A 15037-nucleotide genomic window follows, 5' to 3' on the forward strand; every position below is an offset into this window, starting at 1 on the left:
AATTGCGTTAACTGAAGAGGAAATCCACTGAATCGCATCTAGGATGCTGATTTTCTTTGCAAGGTCACTCGCACATGTTACATCGTTCATGTTTGCAATGAGATGTCTTAAAACACGTTTTCTGTAGTGAAGTTTAAAATTTTTTATTATCCCTTGATCCAAGGGCTGACACTCTGCAGATGTGTTTTGTGGCAGAAAAACGATTTGAATGTTGGACAATTCAATGTGCGGGTGAGATGCAGCATTATCCATGAAAAGAATAATTTTTCTGTTTTGACGAATCATGTTTTGGTTAAAGTGACTTATCCATTCGCTCATGATATCTCATGTCATCCACGCTTTTTTATTAGACTTCCAATCAACATTCAAAAGATTCAACTTTATGCCCTTGAAACAACGAGGATTTTGTGGGTTTCCTATAACAAGAGGTTGTTCAAAGTCTCCCAGCATATTTGTACACAATAGTACAGTCAAGCGTTCCTTAGAAATTTTTCCGCCCTGGAACTTTTTGTTTTTTAGACTCGTTGTTTTTTCAGGAAGAGCTTTAAAAAACAACCCTGTTTCTTCACAGTTGTAAATATCCTTAGCTTCAAAATCACGACATAACTCTTCCAATTTGACGGTCCACTCTGTTACAACCCCAGTATCAACAGAAAACCACTTACGGTTTTCCAAGAAATTTTATGCCGAGTTTTGAACTTGTCTAACCATCCCACAGAAGCTTTGAACTCATTTACTCCCATAGATTTCGCAACCTCCAAAGCCTTTTCCCTAATAATAGGCCCATTAATGGGAATTTTTTTAGCACGTTCGCGACAAAACCACTCATACGTAACATTGTCAATTTGAAGTCCAACAGTTTTCGGAAATGGTTTTTGAACCTGATCATTTCCGTGTTGCCAAAATTGTTTGAGCAGTTCATTTTTTTTCTTTAGGATGTCGCTTACCTGCGTCTTCCCGATTTTGAATTTTGCAGCGAGATTGCGAACACTATTTTTTTGCCGATCATACGCATTAATGAGTTTGACTTTATCTTTTAAAGTTAAATGTTTACAAGAAGACATTGTGCACTTCACACGACACTGAACAAAACTGAAAACTGAAACTAAAAAGACGAAAGGCCGACTAAATTCACCCCACCCCCTGCACACACCGAATTCATCAGAAGTTTTACACGTACCTTAAAAATTCTTGAAAAACGGTTTACAACCGCAATGTAAACCTTGATAAAATTCAGAGAATCGGAAATAGAAAATAGATTGAGGCAATATGTGGAAGAAACATTCCTAGAAAAAGGGCCGCGAGCTCTCCCGCAGTCCGTTATGGGGAGATCAAATTAAGTGCTAATCTAAACGAAAGAGTGCAGATTGCCTGTCCGCGTCCGTTACAGAGAATATCCGCTAGACAGAAGCTGTAAACACGTTAAAACCAATGGAGGCGAGTTGGGGAATTTGAAAATGTCCGTTGTAGAGAGAGATGTCCGTTAACGAGAGGTGTCCGTTAGGAGAAGTTTCACTGTGTGTGTGTGTTTGTGTGTATATATATATATATATATATATATATATATATATATTAGACGAATGGGGTGATTCAGAACTCTACCACAAACGTTAAGGGGTGTTCAGAGGAAGTATCTGAATGTTTTGAGATAGGGAACCCATGGATGGTGAAGCCTCCTTACTAAGTAATCGGACAAAATGTGCTGGGCTATATACAAATCAGTAAGACATGATAATTGTGATATGGTGCATTTAATTATTACAATAAGCATGCTTTAGAGTAGTTGTTCAAAATGTCAACTGTGAAGATGCAACAAAGTATACAGTGCCGCACCATCGACTGATGGTGTGGCACTGGGACAGTATAGCGTCCCAGGGATTGTGCGCACCTCCTTGCAGGCTGCAATAACGCGGAGCTGCATTACAAGCAACAAGGTCCATCTCAATTTGAACAGGAGTTTCATACACCAAAAGTTTGATATGCTCCCATAAAAAAAAATCCAGCAGTGTTAAGTCAGGTGATCTTGCTGACCATGTGACAGGTCCACCACAACAGATCCATTGATGTCCAAACCTTTCGTTGAGGCAATTTCTAACATCGACAGCAAAGTGTGGTGGCGCTCCATCATGCTGAAACCACATACGCCTTTGGATTGCCAGAGGCACACTCTAGCAGCTTGGGAAGGACTTCTTCCAGAAAAATCTCTGTATACAATACCATTCAATATGCAGGAAAGCATGTAAGGTCCTATCACATAGTCACGTACAGTACCTGCCCAGATGTGGCTGTTTCGGCTATTGACATTCCTTCTCTTGTGAAGACTGCTTCGTCTGTGTGCAATACATAAGCTGGAAACTGTGCGTCTACTACACAGCACTGAAGAAACCAATTTTCTACACGGAATGGAGTTTCCGTTCCGTGTAGAAAACCTTCCAGTAGGAGTGCAACTGTTGCTCATGTAAGCAGTTGATTGACTTGCATCTAAGGCACGTCCAACACGGCAAGTAATTGTAGAGGGTATATCTGCAAATATATGCAGAATCATTTCTTCCAAATGAGGTGTTCAAATTTGCCATGGAAGACCAGTATCGTACATTGGAATACAGATGATCCAGCCTCTCGTAGTTGTCGGTCTATCGACGAAAATGTGCTGTCATGAGGATGCCATTGCAACAGATATTTCACTTCATAGCGTCATCTAGCAGATCTCCCATTGCAATCAGCTCTACCATAAACAAGGTGCATTATCAGCCAGCTCTGCATACATAAAACATTCCATCGTACTAACTCTTGAAGTAATGAGCAGAGAGGTGTGTGACATAATGAAGCAACATGAAAGTAGGGGAGTGGAAAGAGGGGCGGTAGTAATGACGTTGGTATAAGACAAAGTTGTATACTATTAAACTCCTATTACTCCAAATCATGGCTCCAGTGACCGTCGGTTCCTTATCTCAAGACATTCAGATACTTCCTCTGAACACGCCCTTACAGTTTGTCAGTAGAGTTCGGAATCATGCTGTGAAATTTATTTTCTTTCATAAATGAAAGAAAATAAAAAATACCATTCGTGATATTTCAGGCAATTCAGACATGGTGCCTTAAGGGTGTTGTCATTAAATTATCTATTTTGTTTTCAAAATTTAGTTGGTTTTCCAAATTTATTTCGGAGCACTTCTTCTACAATATTTTTAGTCTTAATTACCTTTCTCCCCCGCCCCACTCTACTGGTGCAATTTTTATTTTAGTCTCTCTCTCTCTCTCTCTCTCTCTCTCTCTCTCTCTCTCTCTCTCTCTCTCTCACACACACACAGTCCAGTCGCATTATTATGACCACCTACCTAGTATCCAAAATATGCCTTTCACAGCATGCACCACAGCCAGCCACTGTAGGAGGAACTCAATAAGTCCGCAGAAGGATGCTACGGGTATCTGTACCCTGCAGACTGCAGTGCACCCCGGAATTCCTGTAGGTTCCTTGGTGGAGGTTCCATCTGTCTGATGTGCCGATTGAGGTGGTCCCATAGATTTTGAAGTCTTCGTTACGCTCCTCAAACCACTCACAGACAAGGCATGGTACCTTGTCTTGCTGATAGATACCATTGCCTCCAGGGAACACAGTCAACATGTACAGGTGTACCTGACTGGCAATGATCGATAGGTAACCATTTGCATTCAGGGCACCCTGAATGCAAATGGTTACCTATCGAGCGACATATCACAAATGGTTACCTATCGATAAAGGTATCAGCGGACACAAGCCATGCCATGCCATGAAAACATTCTCCAGACCATAACACTGCTCCCACCAGCCTGCCTTCTGCCAACATTCATGCCAGGGTGTCTGTTCTCTGAGGTTTCATGCCTAACAACACCACCGTCCATCCACTCAGTTGAGCAGAAACTGTGACTCGTCAGAGAAGGCCACCCGTTGCCACTCGACTGGGGTCCAGTGTCTCTATTGCTGTGCAAACTGATGCTGTTGTTTGTGATGAATGGCGGTCAGCATAAATGCTGTCACCAAGCGTCTACTCTGGAGCCCAATGTGCAACAGGGTTCGCTGCACTGTCGTGTTGGAGACTTTTCTGGTGGCCCCACAGTTCATTTGGACGGCCAGTTGAGCAACAGTAATGCACCAATCGGTCCTGACCAATCATTTCAGCCGATGTTCACCTCTGGGATCAATGGCACATGGGGCTCCAATTGACACGTCAGGTCGTCAAAACTATCCCATTCGTCCAGTCTTGATACACTTTCACCACTGCAGCGTGAGCATTTCGCAAAGTCCACTGTTTCAAGAATGCTGGCACCCCTGGCACGATAGGTCGCATGCTTTGCCCATGACAGACTGTTACTGTGTTCATGGATGCCAAACATCAAGCCTTATATGCTTGCAGCGTGTGAACTTGACATTAATACAGGGTCTGCAAAGATGGATATGGTAAGTATACATAGTGCCTGAACTAAAAAGGGTGTAAAGGATAGCAGAAAAAAGAAATGAAGTAGTAATGAAATAGGTGAAAGAATGTTAAAATCCTAGTACGATTATGAATTAAGATTATTAATGGCAAAACTAACAAGCCAATAAGAAGAAATAGGACTGTGGAAAAAAGAAAAAAATTACAATGGGATATACAAATATATACAGAATTGTTAAAATTAAAGTATCCCTATGTAGAGGGCTCTGGAGCGAGTTCTAGGGCTCGTACTGAAGAGAAATTTGGACAACAGGTACAATAAAGAATGTGCTTGCCATTTATTGGAAAAAAAAAAATTAGTTACAAAATTTGTCACTATATGGTGCTATGGCAATATAAATCACTTGAACAGCGCTACAATTGTTCAATGTGTCCTTCGTTTTGGTCAACAACAGTTTCCATTTGAAGAACAGCATTTTCTACAGCAGAACGTAACATGTCAACTGGAATAGCCTGCACATGACATCTAATGCTGTCTACCAGATCTACCAGAGTTTGACATCCTTCCCGATAACACCTTGTTCTTCAAAAAACTCCACAACAAGAATTCGCATGGGGTGAGATCCAGTGATCGGTGTGGCCAAGATGTCTTGAAACAACTGCTGATGACCCGTTCGTCTGTAAAGTGTTGCCTTAGCAATCTTTGGACACAACAGTGGATGTGGGGTGGCACACCATCTTGTATGAATATGGTATCGTGAAGGCACCCACGTCGTTGCAGCTCTGGTATTGTAAAATTTGCCAACATTTCATAATCTTGCTGTCCAGTTGGTGTTACCTGTTCAAAATGGCCCAATCATGAATGTGGCCGTAAATCCACACCACACTGTCACTTTTGGAGAATGCAACAGGACCTCTTGGATAACTTGAGGGATTTCTGTTGCCCAAATATGACAGTTGTGCGTATTCACTTGTCCATTTAAGCAGAAGTGGGCTTCATTACTCCAAAGGATGTTCCATGGCCAAGTGATATCCACTGTCATTTGTTCCAGAAACTGAAGTGCGTATGTGAAACGAATATCTGCATCACCATGCTTTAGCTGCTGTAGCACGTGCATCTTGCAAGGATAGTACCGCAAGACCTGATGCATTACTAGCCTTACAGTGGAATACGGCATGTCCACTTCATGAGAAGCAGCGGGCACACTTGCACTACAACACAGAGATTGACATGATAAATCCACAACAGCCATAGCCACATCTTTAACATGAGGAATCCACTCGTTTTCGACCTCTACTTGGTCAAACAAAAAAAAAAAAAAAAACCTTATTTTTAGGCCACCTGAATAATTAAATTCATCGGCCGTGCTGTGTTTCATGTCTGTTAATTGCGTGTGTTCTATGGTTGATTTGTCTATTTTGCTGGAAGAAAAACCCCAGTTTCTGGGGGGAAAACCTTGCTATCTATGCCTGAGACCGACTAACTCAGCCAAGGAGTGAAAAAAAGCCCATTAAAGTTCCTTGTGTCATCGACGTGATTTGAACCCGGGCCTTTTCCACCCTGTGGGAGAGAACGGGGACGATACCACTGTGCTACCGGTGCAGACTACCTGGTTGAACACCAAGATGTCCTGTCACTTCAAATTTCGTAATCATTTTGTGGACAACACAAACAGTCATAGGTCCACGCCCTACTCAACTTCTGACGCCGGAGTTCTCTGATAGCCACAGCTGCATTGTTGCTGTTCTGATAGTACAGCTTCACTAATAGCACCTTTTCCTGCAATGTTGTTGGCATTGCTGCTGTAGCTCAGGCAAACATCTACTGTATGATTTTGAAGAGACTGCTTTGCTTTTATACAGTACAGTAGAGCCACGTAGTGGTGCTGTGGCAATAACTTACGATTATGCAAATAATATAATTTATTTGCATAATCGTAACTAAGATAGTTAGACGCCATACAGTGACAGATTTTGTAACCAATTTTTTTTCCCCAAATAAATGGGGAGCGCATTCTTTATTGTAAATGTTGTCCAAATTTCTCTTCAGTACGAGCCTGAGAACTCTAGAGCCCTCTACATAGGGATACTTTAATTTTAACAACCCTGTGTGTGTGTGTGTGTGTGTGTGTGTGTGTGTGTGTGTGTGTGTGTGTGTGTGTGTGTGTTTATTTATTTATTTAGCACTTAATTTCATATTTTATCAATTTTCTAACCATTTATTCTACCCCCCTCTCAATCTAGGATAGTATTTTATTTTTCAATACCACAGATAAAAATGTAAACTCAAATCCATAAACAGGATAATCCTCCCCTCTCCCAACTATTAAAATATAGCAATAAAATCTTAAAGGCTAAAAATACATAGACCTATCACATAATACGCTACATTAGATTTTTACATTTTATAGTTTGAATGCTGTATTGTATAATTTTTTATATGACAAGTTAATATTATAATCCTGATAATGAAATTATGTACCACATAGAATAAATATAATGAACTACCAGAAACCATGTGCAACTACAAAATGTGTAAGCAAATTTCTGACCTATAAAGGTGATCAGCAGTTATTTTGGACTTCATTTCAAATGAAAGCTGAATGATGAACACACAGAAAGAGCTAACAGGAATGAGAGTTGAATGTCATGTGGAAAAAAAGTGTATGTGGATATTATTACTCAAGAATTACGAATTCCAAATGCTAAAAATATGCCTAAAAATATTCAAGTCCAGAGATGAGGCTGAGCCCAAAAAACAACCATGCATGCAAAAATATTGACTGATAAGAACAGATATATGGTGGTAACACAGGTAGTTATGTCACACCTAGCCATTGAACCTTACAGAATCTGAGTTTGGATTTGCAAGCAGCCATTGGCAAACTTGTGTTTTTCCAATACATAGAGCTGTATGCTGTAAATTATTGTGAAAGAGCTACAGCCCATATAAAAGCATTTTATAATAAAAACAATAACAAATTCACACTGTTGAATGACATGGTGCAAGGCACATCAAAAGATACTATGGATCAATGGAAATTGGTCTTGTGTGAGCAGAGTTACATAACATGCTCTCCCTCTGATGCAGTACATCAGAGGGAGAGCACGTTTGGATATGGAGTAGCAGATGCTGCCTGAATGTGTTGTCCCAACTGATGTTGGGAAGAAGTATCATTGTGTGGAGTCTTTTTTTCAACGTATGGACTATGTCCACTGGTTGCAGTGTATGAAGGCATGTATACTGCATCCTAGATTGATTCTGTGAATCATTTCTGTGTGCATTGTGGCAGTTTTATAGAGGTGGCCCTTACACCTTCCAGCATGATAGCTGTTGTTATTTTGTTTTTAGGAGCATTAGCAACTAAGGCCATGTTGCTCCGAGATATGCGGTGGTCACTCCCTGACCTTTCCGCATCCTCCGTATTTGGTGGTCATGGGCTCGAACGCCCAGTCTAATCAAGAAGCGTATGCTACACACTGCTGCTCCTGCCCACCTGGCTATAGAGGACCACAGCATGATAGCACTCAATGTTATAAATCAAGGATTGAGAATGCACAATTTGGAGACAAAAGTGGAATGTTGCAGAGGAAACAACATTAATTTCATCATCCCATATCTTTTAATATCGTGTACTGAATAAATTAGTGTATTATGTGGAAAGTAAGGAAAGAATTTCCATTTGCTTTGTACATTTTTTTCCCCCCTATGATCTTATACTTTCACTATATTTTTCACATAGTGAAAGTCAATGTAAATTCAGCATTATGCAAATCTAACACTAAAAAGTAAGTTAAAGTAATGTTTTAATTACATCATGTAACCTGATAAAAGCTTTGAAATTACATGCACATATTTCATTTTTGAATGATAAAAGTGGAAGGATATGTCATGAATGTTTTATAAAAAATCCTTTTTAGTAGTGATTATTCTATAATACATTTTAATACCAAAACTTACTTTACAGTCCAGCCACATTGCTAAAAAAATTGTTTATGAAAGTATAATTTAGCTCACCGGATTAACTGAGTGTTAAAGTTGCCTGCAGTGACATCAATAATACCAGTAGCTTCATTTAGTGCTAGGCCATACCAGAATGTTAAAACAGAAAGTGTTATTGATCCCAACCTCACTAACACAAACAGGCAATTCCAAACCATAAAGCTAAAAAATAAAAAAAAATAAGTTACCAATCTTTTAATAACAGCAATAAAAATGTTAATCTGAATCCTTATATAAAACTTACCCTTATATTGTAAAATCAATCCTTTCAAAAAATGAACATCAATAAAGCTCTAATAATAGTCGGTCAAAATGTTTCCTTTGTGCCTGGATACACATTTCTGCACATCATAATAATGATTGCACTGTTCTATTTTTGGCTGATACAGAATATAGCTGAGCATCAAAAATTCTCTGATGAAGTACATCCCTATTGTTAACCATTTGTATATACATTAATACTTTCACATGACCACAAATGTCATGGTCTAAAGGGTTAAAGCAGGGAGATCTAGCTGATTAAGGATATCCTTCACCAGTCCAACAGTTGGTGTAGTGACAGTTCAAATAACTGGAAAACTTCTGAATAAAATGTAGTAGTAGAAGTGGCATGTGATGCAAGAAAGCAAGTGTATGAGCTTATGCAGGATCAGCCAAAAAAAAAAAATATCACACCATTCCCTCCAAATGCCTGTCCAGTTCCTCCTTAAATTTATTCAACCTATCAACTTCCACAACGACAGATGGAAGATGATGGACCAGCAATTAACAACCCGCTGGCTAAAGGCAAATTTCCGCACATCTATTCTACATCTGTCTTTTCTTAATTTGAATTTATGCCCCCTTAGGTTCGTAATCTGAACAAGTGGAAGGATCCCATCAGAATTCAGTGTGCTCAACCCATTCAAGGCCTTATATACCTCAATCAGATCACCGCGCAGGTGCCTAGTCTCCAGCCACTTCAATTTGCAGAACTTAAGCCTCTCTTGGTAAGAGGATCCCTTCATTCCCCACACCAATCTTGTTGCCCTTCTCTGTACACGCTCAAGTAAATCTACATCCTTCCTAAAATGAGGCCTCAAGACCTGTAGGCAGTACTCAAGGCGTGGCCTGACCATTGCCTTATACAGAGGGACAATCACCTCCTTCTCCCTGCTAGCAAAATTCCTATATATCATTGACAAAACCCCATGACCTGCCCTGGCAGCCTGTCTGCATTGCTCAGAAAACTTCATATCTGACTGCACAATTACTCCCAGTTCTTTTTCATTTTCTACCATCTTAAGTGTAGTACCACACCGTTGGTACATTTCTCTGGGGTTACTTCTACCCATATGCAGTACTTTGCATTTGTCAAGGTTAAACTTCAGTTGCCACTTCTTAGCCCATCTGCCCAAATTATCTAGATCCTGTTGCAGTAGCACACTGCCATTACTGTCATGAGCAGCCCTGCCAACCTTTGTATCATCTGCAAACTTCGACATTAAGCTTGATATACCTTCATCAATATCATTGATAAATATACAAAACAACAGTGGACCTAACACCGAACCCTGTTGGACACCACTAATAACATTAGTCCATGAAGAGCAGCACACATTGATTACCACCCTCTGTCTTCTCCCACTTAACCATCCTTTTATCCATTGTAGCAACTTACCCTTAATACCATTCTGCTCAAATTTGTAGAATAGTCTTCCATGCGCAACAGTGTCAAAAGCTTTCCTGAAATCCAAATATATGATATCAAAATTATTTTTTGCATCCAGTTCTTTTGTAACCACATCATAATATCTTATCAAATTTGTCAGAGAAGAGTTTCCCTTAACAAACCCATGCTGTGTCTGAAATATTGCTGCAGTCTTGTCTAGATGATCCTGCAATGCATCTTTAACCAGTAACTCCATTATTTTACCCGGAACAGAAGTTAAATTAACTGGTCTGTAATTACTCGTGTCACCCTTCGATCTCCCCTTTGTGAATTGGGGATACATTTGCATATCTCCAGTCCGTGGGAACCTCCTCTGAGTCCAAGGATGCTCTCATAATTATGGCTAAGGGTTTGCTTAGTTGCTTTGCTGCCTCCTTTAATATAACTGGATAGATCCCATCCACCCCAGGTGCTTTTCTTATGTTTAACTTCAACAATTTCTCCTCCACTTTTCTTTCAGTTATTACAAAATCATTAAGTATTCTGCTACAATTTGATAACCTTCTGCCATTTTCAAACTTTAATAATTCCTCATGTGTGAATGTAGATGCAAAATACTCATTCAGTTTGTTTGCTATCTGAGCAGGATCATCAACAGTCGAACCATCGATGTCAAGTGGACCAATCAGATTCATCCCCTTCCTTTTAGAATTTATATAAGTAAAGAAATCCTTGCTGTTTTTCTTAGCATCTTTTGCCAAGGATTTCTCGTAATCTGCCTTCGCCTGCCTAACCTCCTTTGTGACCTGATTACAGACTAGCTTATATCTGCCATAGACTTTTGAGTCGCTGGATAATTTATATGCATCCCATGCATTTTTCTTCTCTGTTACGAGTCTCATTAGTTCATTAGATAACCATTTAGGCCTAAACCTTGAACAATATTTCTTAATAGGTATGAAAAACTTTTAGTAGCATCCACGATTAATTCCTTGAATGCTTCACACTTAGAATTTACTGTTGGTAACATTGTCAGTTTATCCCACTGTACAGAATTTAAAAACTGTCGGAGACCACTGTACTCACCTTTAAGGAAGCAAAAACTCTTTCCTTTACTCCTGATCGTAATTAAATCTTGAAGTAAATCCCACATCAGTACACTGTGATCACTGCCACCTAGTGGTTCCTTTATCTGCAAATTCTTAATACACGAATGATCACTGCTGATAACCAGATCAAGAGTATTACTTTCTCTGGTTGCCTCTCGAACATGCTGCTGCAGAAAACAATTATCCAATAAATCCACAAAAGTCTGACTAGTGTGTGAGTGACCAACCCACAAGTTCCAGTCAATATCTGGGAATTTAAAATCCCCCATTATAAGACATTCTTGATTTACTAGCCCACTCTATTTCTCTGTAGAATTGTTCATTGTACTCATTTGAGTCATTAGGCCTATAACACACTTCTACTCTTATTTTTGATTTCGCAGTGCTTATGTCACATATAAATGGATTGCCACATATCAATCCATGTGTCCATTATGAGTATTATTCATTTTATCTCATGTAAATGCCACTTCACTGGTGCACACAGTGGCATTAGCAAGCACCCAACGAGAAAAGTTAACTCGCAGCTCACAAAAGTTTACCTGTCTCTACAAGGTGCTATACTTGTTGTAAACACTTTACTTAATACCCTCCAAAGAGGTTTTAGGAACTCCAGAGTGTGTGAATATTTGCAGAGTATTTCTTCCAGGACTGTTGTAGTGCTAGAAGCATGTTATTTTGAACTTGGTGAGTAACATTACATTCAAGGGAATACCAAATGATCAAGTTTGACTTGTATTAATAAAAGCTTGTCAATTAGGGGCAAATACAATCAGGAAAACACAATCAGTATTCCTCAACAACAGCGTTCACATTATCATTACAAAAACATTAAATGAAGTCAATGTCAGTTACTTCTTGTCTGAAAACTGGTATCCTTTTGGTAAAAGCAAAAAACGTACACTTTAGTACAGATGCATAATTTTAGTATGCAGAAAACTACTAAAGTAGCTAAAGAATTGGCTTCATTTAAATATATCTCATATTGTGAATACCTTCACAACGAGTTGCTGTGATATTGCACTACCTCGAGTAAGTAATGCTTCACCGATGGAGAAGACTATTGTTTCTTATTCTCAGTGGATACCACCATCCAGACAGCACCGTTCAAAGCTTATTGGCTTCTTTTCAGTACCCTGTTGTTGCAATGATGATAATCCAGTTATGTTGTTGCAATGATGATAATCCAGTTATAACTCCACAATATGAGAGACACCTGATTGGGTGTCTCTCATATTGTGGAGAGACCACCGATGAGAAGTCAATAAGCTTCAAAACAGTGCCGTCTGGGTGGTGGTATCCGCCGAGAATAAGTAACAATAGTCTTCTCCATCAATGAATTGTTACTTATTCAAGGTAGTTCAATATCATGGCAATGCATTGTGAAGGTATTCACAATATGTGATATACTTAAATGATGCATTTGCACTAACCTGTACATCAGTTAACTTTTACGCAACCTGTGGCTTTAGTCCTAAAATGCTTTTAGTAAAAGCAAACAATTAAACAGTCAATACAATAGCACACAACTGAACTTGCTTTACAAGCCACAAGAATGCTTGTAAAAACTAGACTAGATAACTAGACCATGAAATATGCACAGTCAGTCAGTGCTGCAGCAGTTATCAGAAGCCAAATTGCGAAATGATCTCTCCACCTGCCTCGAATTGGACCCATGTTATTAATATGGACTTTTTTCTTCTTTTTTTTTTTTTTTTTTTTTTTTTAAAATCACTCAATGATTCAACCCCTGAAGTTTGAAAGACACCTCTTGGGACATTCTGCATATGAATAAAGTACCAAAATATATTTTATAAAAAAAATATCTTGAGAGCAAAAAAAGATGCATGGAATGCTAATACACTGCCAGGGTCTCCAATATCCACAGTAAATATAAATTAATCTGTAATAAAGTTAGCAGTATGCTAATGCAGATTATGAGAAGTCTTTAGTTAAGAAAGAACCATATACAGTCACTTTTTAAGCATGTTTAACCCAATCCCTCCCACAGATCTTTAGCATCACCACATGCTGATTTTTTGTGGACACCTTTAAGAATGTAATCCCATGAACAGAACAGTATGTTCCTAATGTACTAATTTTATATTTGCAATCATTTAAAGATGTGAGGAACATGTTGACATTTACAAGGTCATCTTATTTTGCAAGGTGAAAAACTTGAGTTTAGTTTTTTCAGTGAGGGAAACCCATGCAATTTACATCTAAAACTAACTGCTTCAGCACAGTGTGAAAAACACCCGAAGAAAAAAAATTTCTCTCACCACCAAGATATAATGGGCCTGGCTTTTCTCCAAGCAGGTTAAGCCATTATTGGGTAAATCATGGGAGGGATAGTAACTTCAGGACTTACGAATTACAGTTATTATATTACTGTTATTACAACACCTCCTTGGTTAGACTTTTGGAAAGTCAAAATGCATTTCAATGATCACAGATCTCATTACCAATAAAGTGTACTGCTAACTTCATTAGCACTAATTGTTCCCATTATCATCCCCATTCCTTTATATTGGCAATGGAAAGGGCTTTAGTTTTCACAAAGGGAACAAAAAACTCTTACATATTTTAAGTTCTTTCCACCAGAACCAAATGGTAATTTTAACAAACACTAGAAAAATATTTAAGGAAGTTGTTCTAGAAGCCACTAATCTTTATGGCAGAGAAAAAACAGATGCACGGGATGCTAATAAACTGCCAGGGTCCCCAATATCCACAGTAAATATAAATTAATCTGTAATAAAGTTAGCAGTATGCTAATGCAGATTATGAGAAGTCTTTAGCTACGAAAGAACCATATACAGTCACTTCTTATGCATGTTTAAATTACATGAATTTAAAATAATGCATGGCAACCATATTTACAGAGGGCACCATGAGAGGGGGGGAGTATACACCCAAACAGATATTCAAACTCGACGAAACAGGTTTATATTGGGGGAAAAAAAAAAAATGCCTGATTGCACTTGTATTTTCATTGCTGAAAAGCAAAGAAAATATAAGTGCGATCAGGCATTTTTTGACTGCGCCTAGCTTTAAGGTGACAAGAGATTGGCTAATATGAAGGGTCTTCATATTAGCACTTGTTTGGTGCTAATATGAAGGGTCATAAACTGAAACCTGTGTGCATTTACCACTATCAAAACCTTCGTGCCCTTAAAGGTTACGACAGGTTGCACATGCCCATGTACTGGTACTCAAACTCTAAAGGGTGGATGACTGCTGTTATTTTCAGAAGTTATCTTGGATCTTAGTTACGACCAGAATTGGAAGTGCAGGATTCTTTCTGCAAGGCAGAAAGAATTCCATTCAAGGTTGTACTTATTCTTGATAATGCCACAAGCCATTCACTTGGTATTGTTGATGTCTTTTCCAATATCAAGATTCAATCAAATTCATTGATGCTGCATGATGTGAAGTTCCACATAACTGAATTCAAAGTTTTTGACATAAGTTATGTCCAGATCTTAGCAACTTTTTCAAAGGCTCTGATACCAATGAAGATTATGCACAAACTAGAGTTAAATGCATGAAACTCACTAAAAAGATAGGGTCCACTGAAATGGAGGCAACTGATGTCGATGATTTAAGTGATTCGCATTATCAAGAATTGTCAAATGAAGATCTGTTTGCACTAGAGTAGCATCACATTCAAGTGGAGGAGGCAGCAGCGAGTGAAAGCCCTGAGTAAAAGAAGAATGAAGCCTGACAGCAAAAGGAATATTGAAAGCATTAAATCTTATAGATGAAGGCCTAAATCTGTTAGCTGATGAAGACCCAAACCTTGAACGAGGCTCTAAATTGCAAATAAAGTTACACTACTGAATTGTTGTGCGAGAAG

The 15037-nt window shown here is 38.8% G+C and overlaps 1 protein-coding gene across 3 annotated transcripts in view; it reads right to left on the minus strand.

Moving 5' to 3' along the window:
• Window positions 1-15037, minus strand: part of TRAM (translocating chain-associated membrane protein 1) — a 141450-nt gene that overhangs the window by 35008 nt on the left and 91405 nt on the right. For all 3 annotated transcript variants that reach the window (XM_090373302.1, XM_090373301.1, XM_090373300.1), the window contains one exon: window positions 8434-8580. In XM_090373302.1, the coding sequence (XP_090229428.1) occupies window positions 8434-8580 (147 nt within the window). The remainder of the gene's footprint in view (window positions 1-8433; window positions 8581-15037) is intronic.

The sequence above is a fragment of the Mastigoproctus giganteus genome, chromosome 5, assembly GCF_048544385.1.
Source record: "Mastigoproctus giganteus isolate SK-2022 chromosome 5, ASM4854438v1, whole genome shotgun sequence".
NCBI lineage: Eukaryota > Metazoa > Arthropoda > Arachnida > Uropygi > Thelyphonidae > Mastigoproctus > Mastigoproctus giganteus.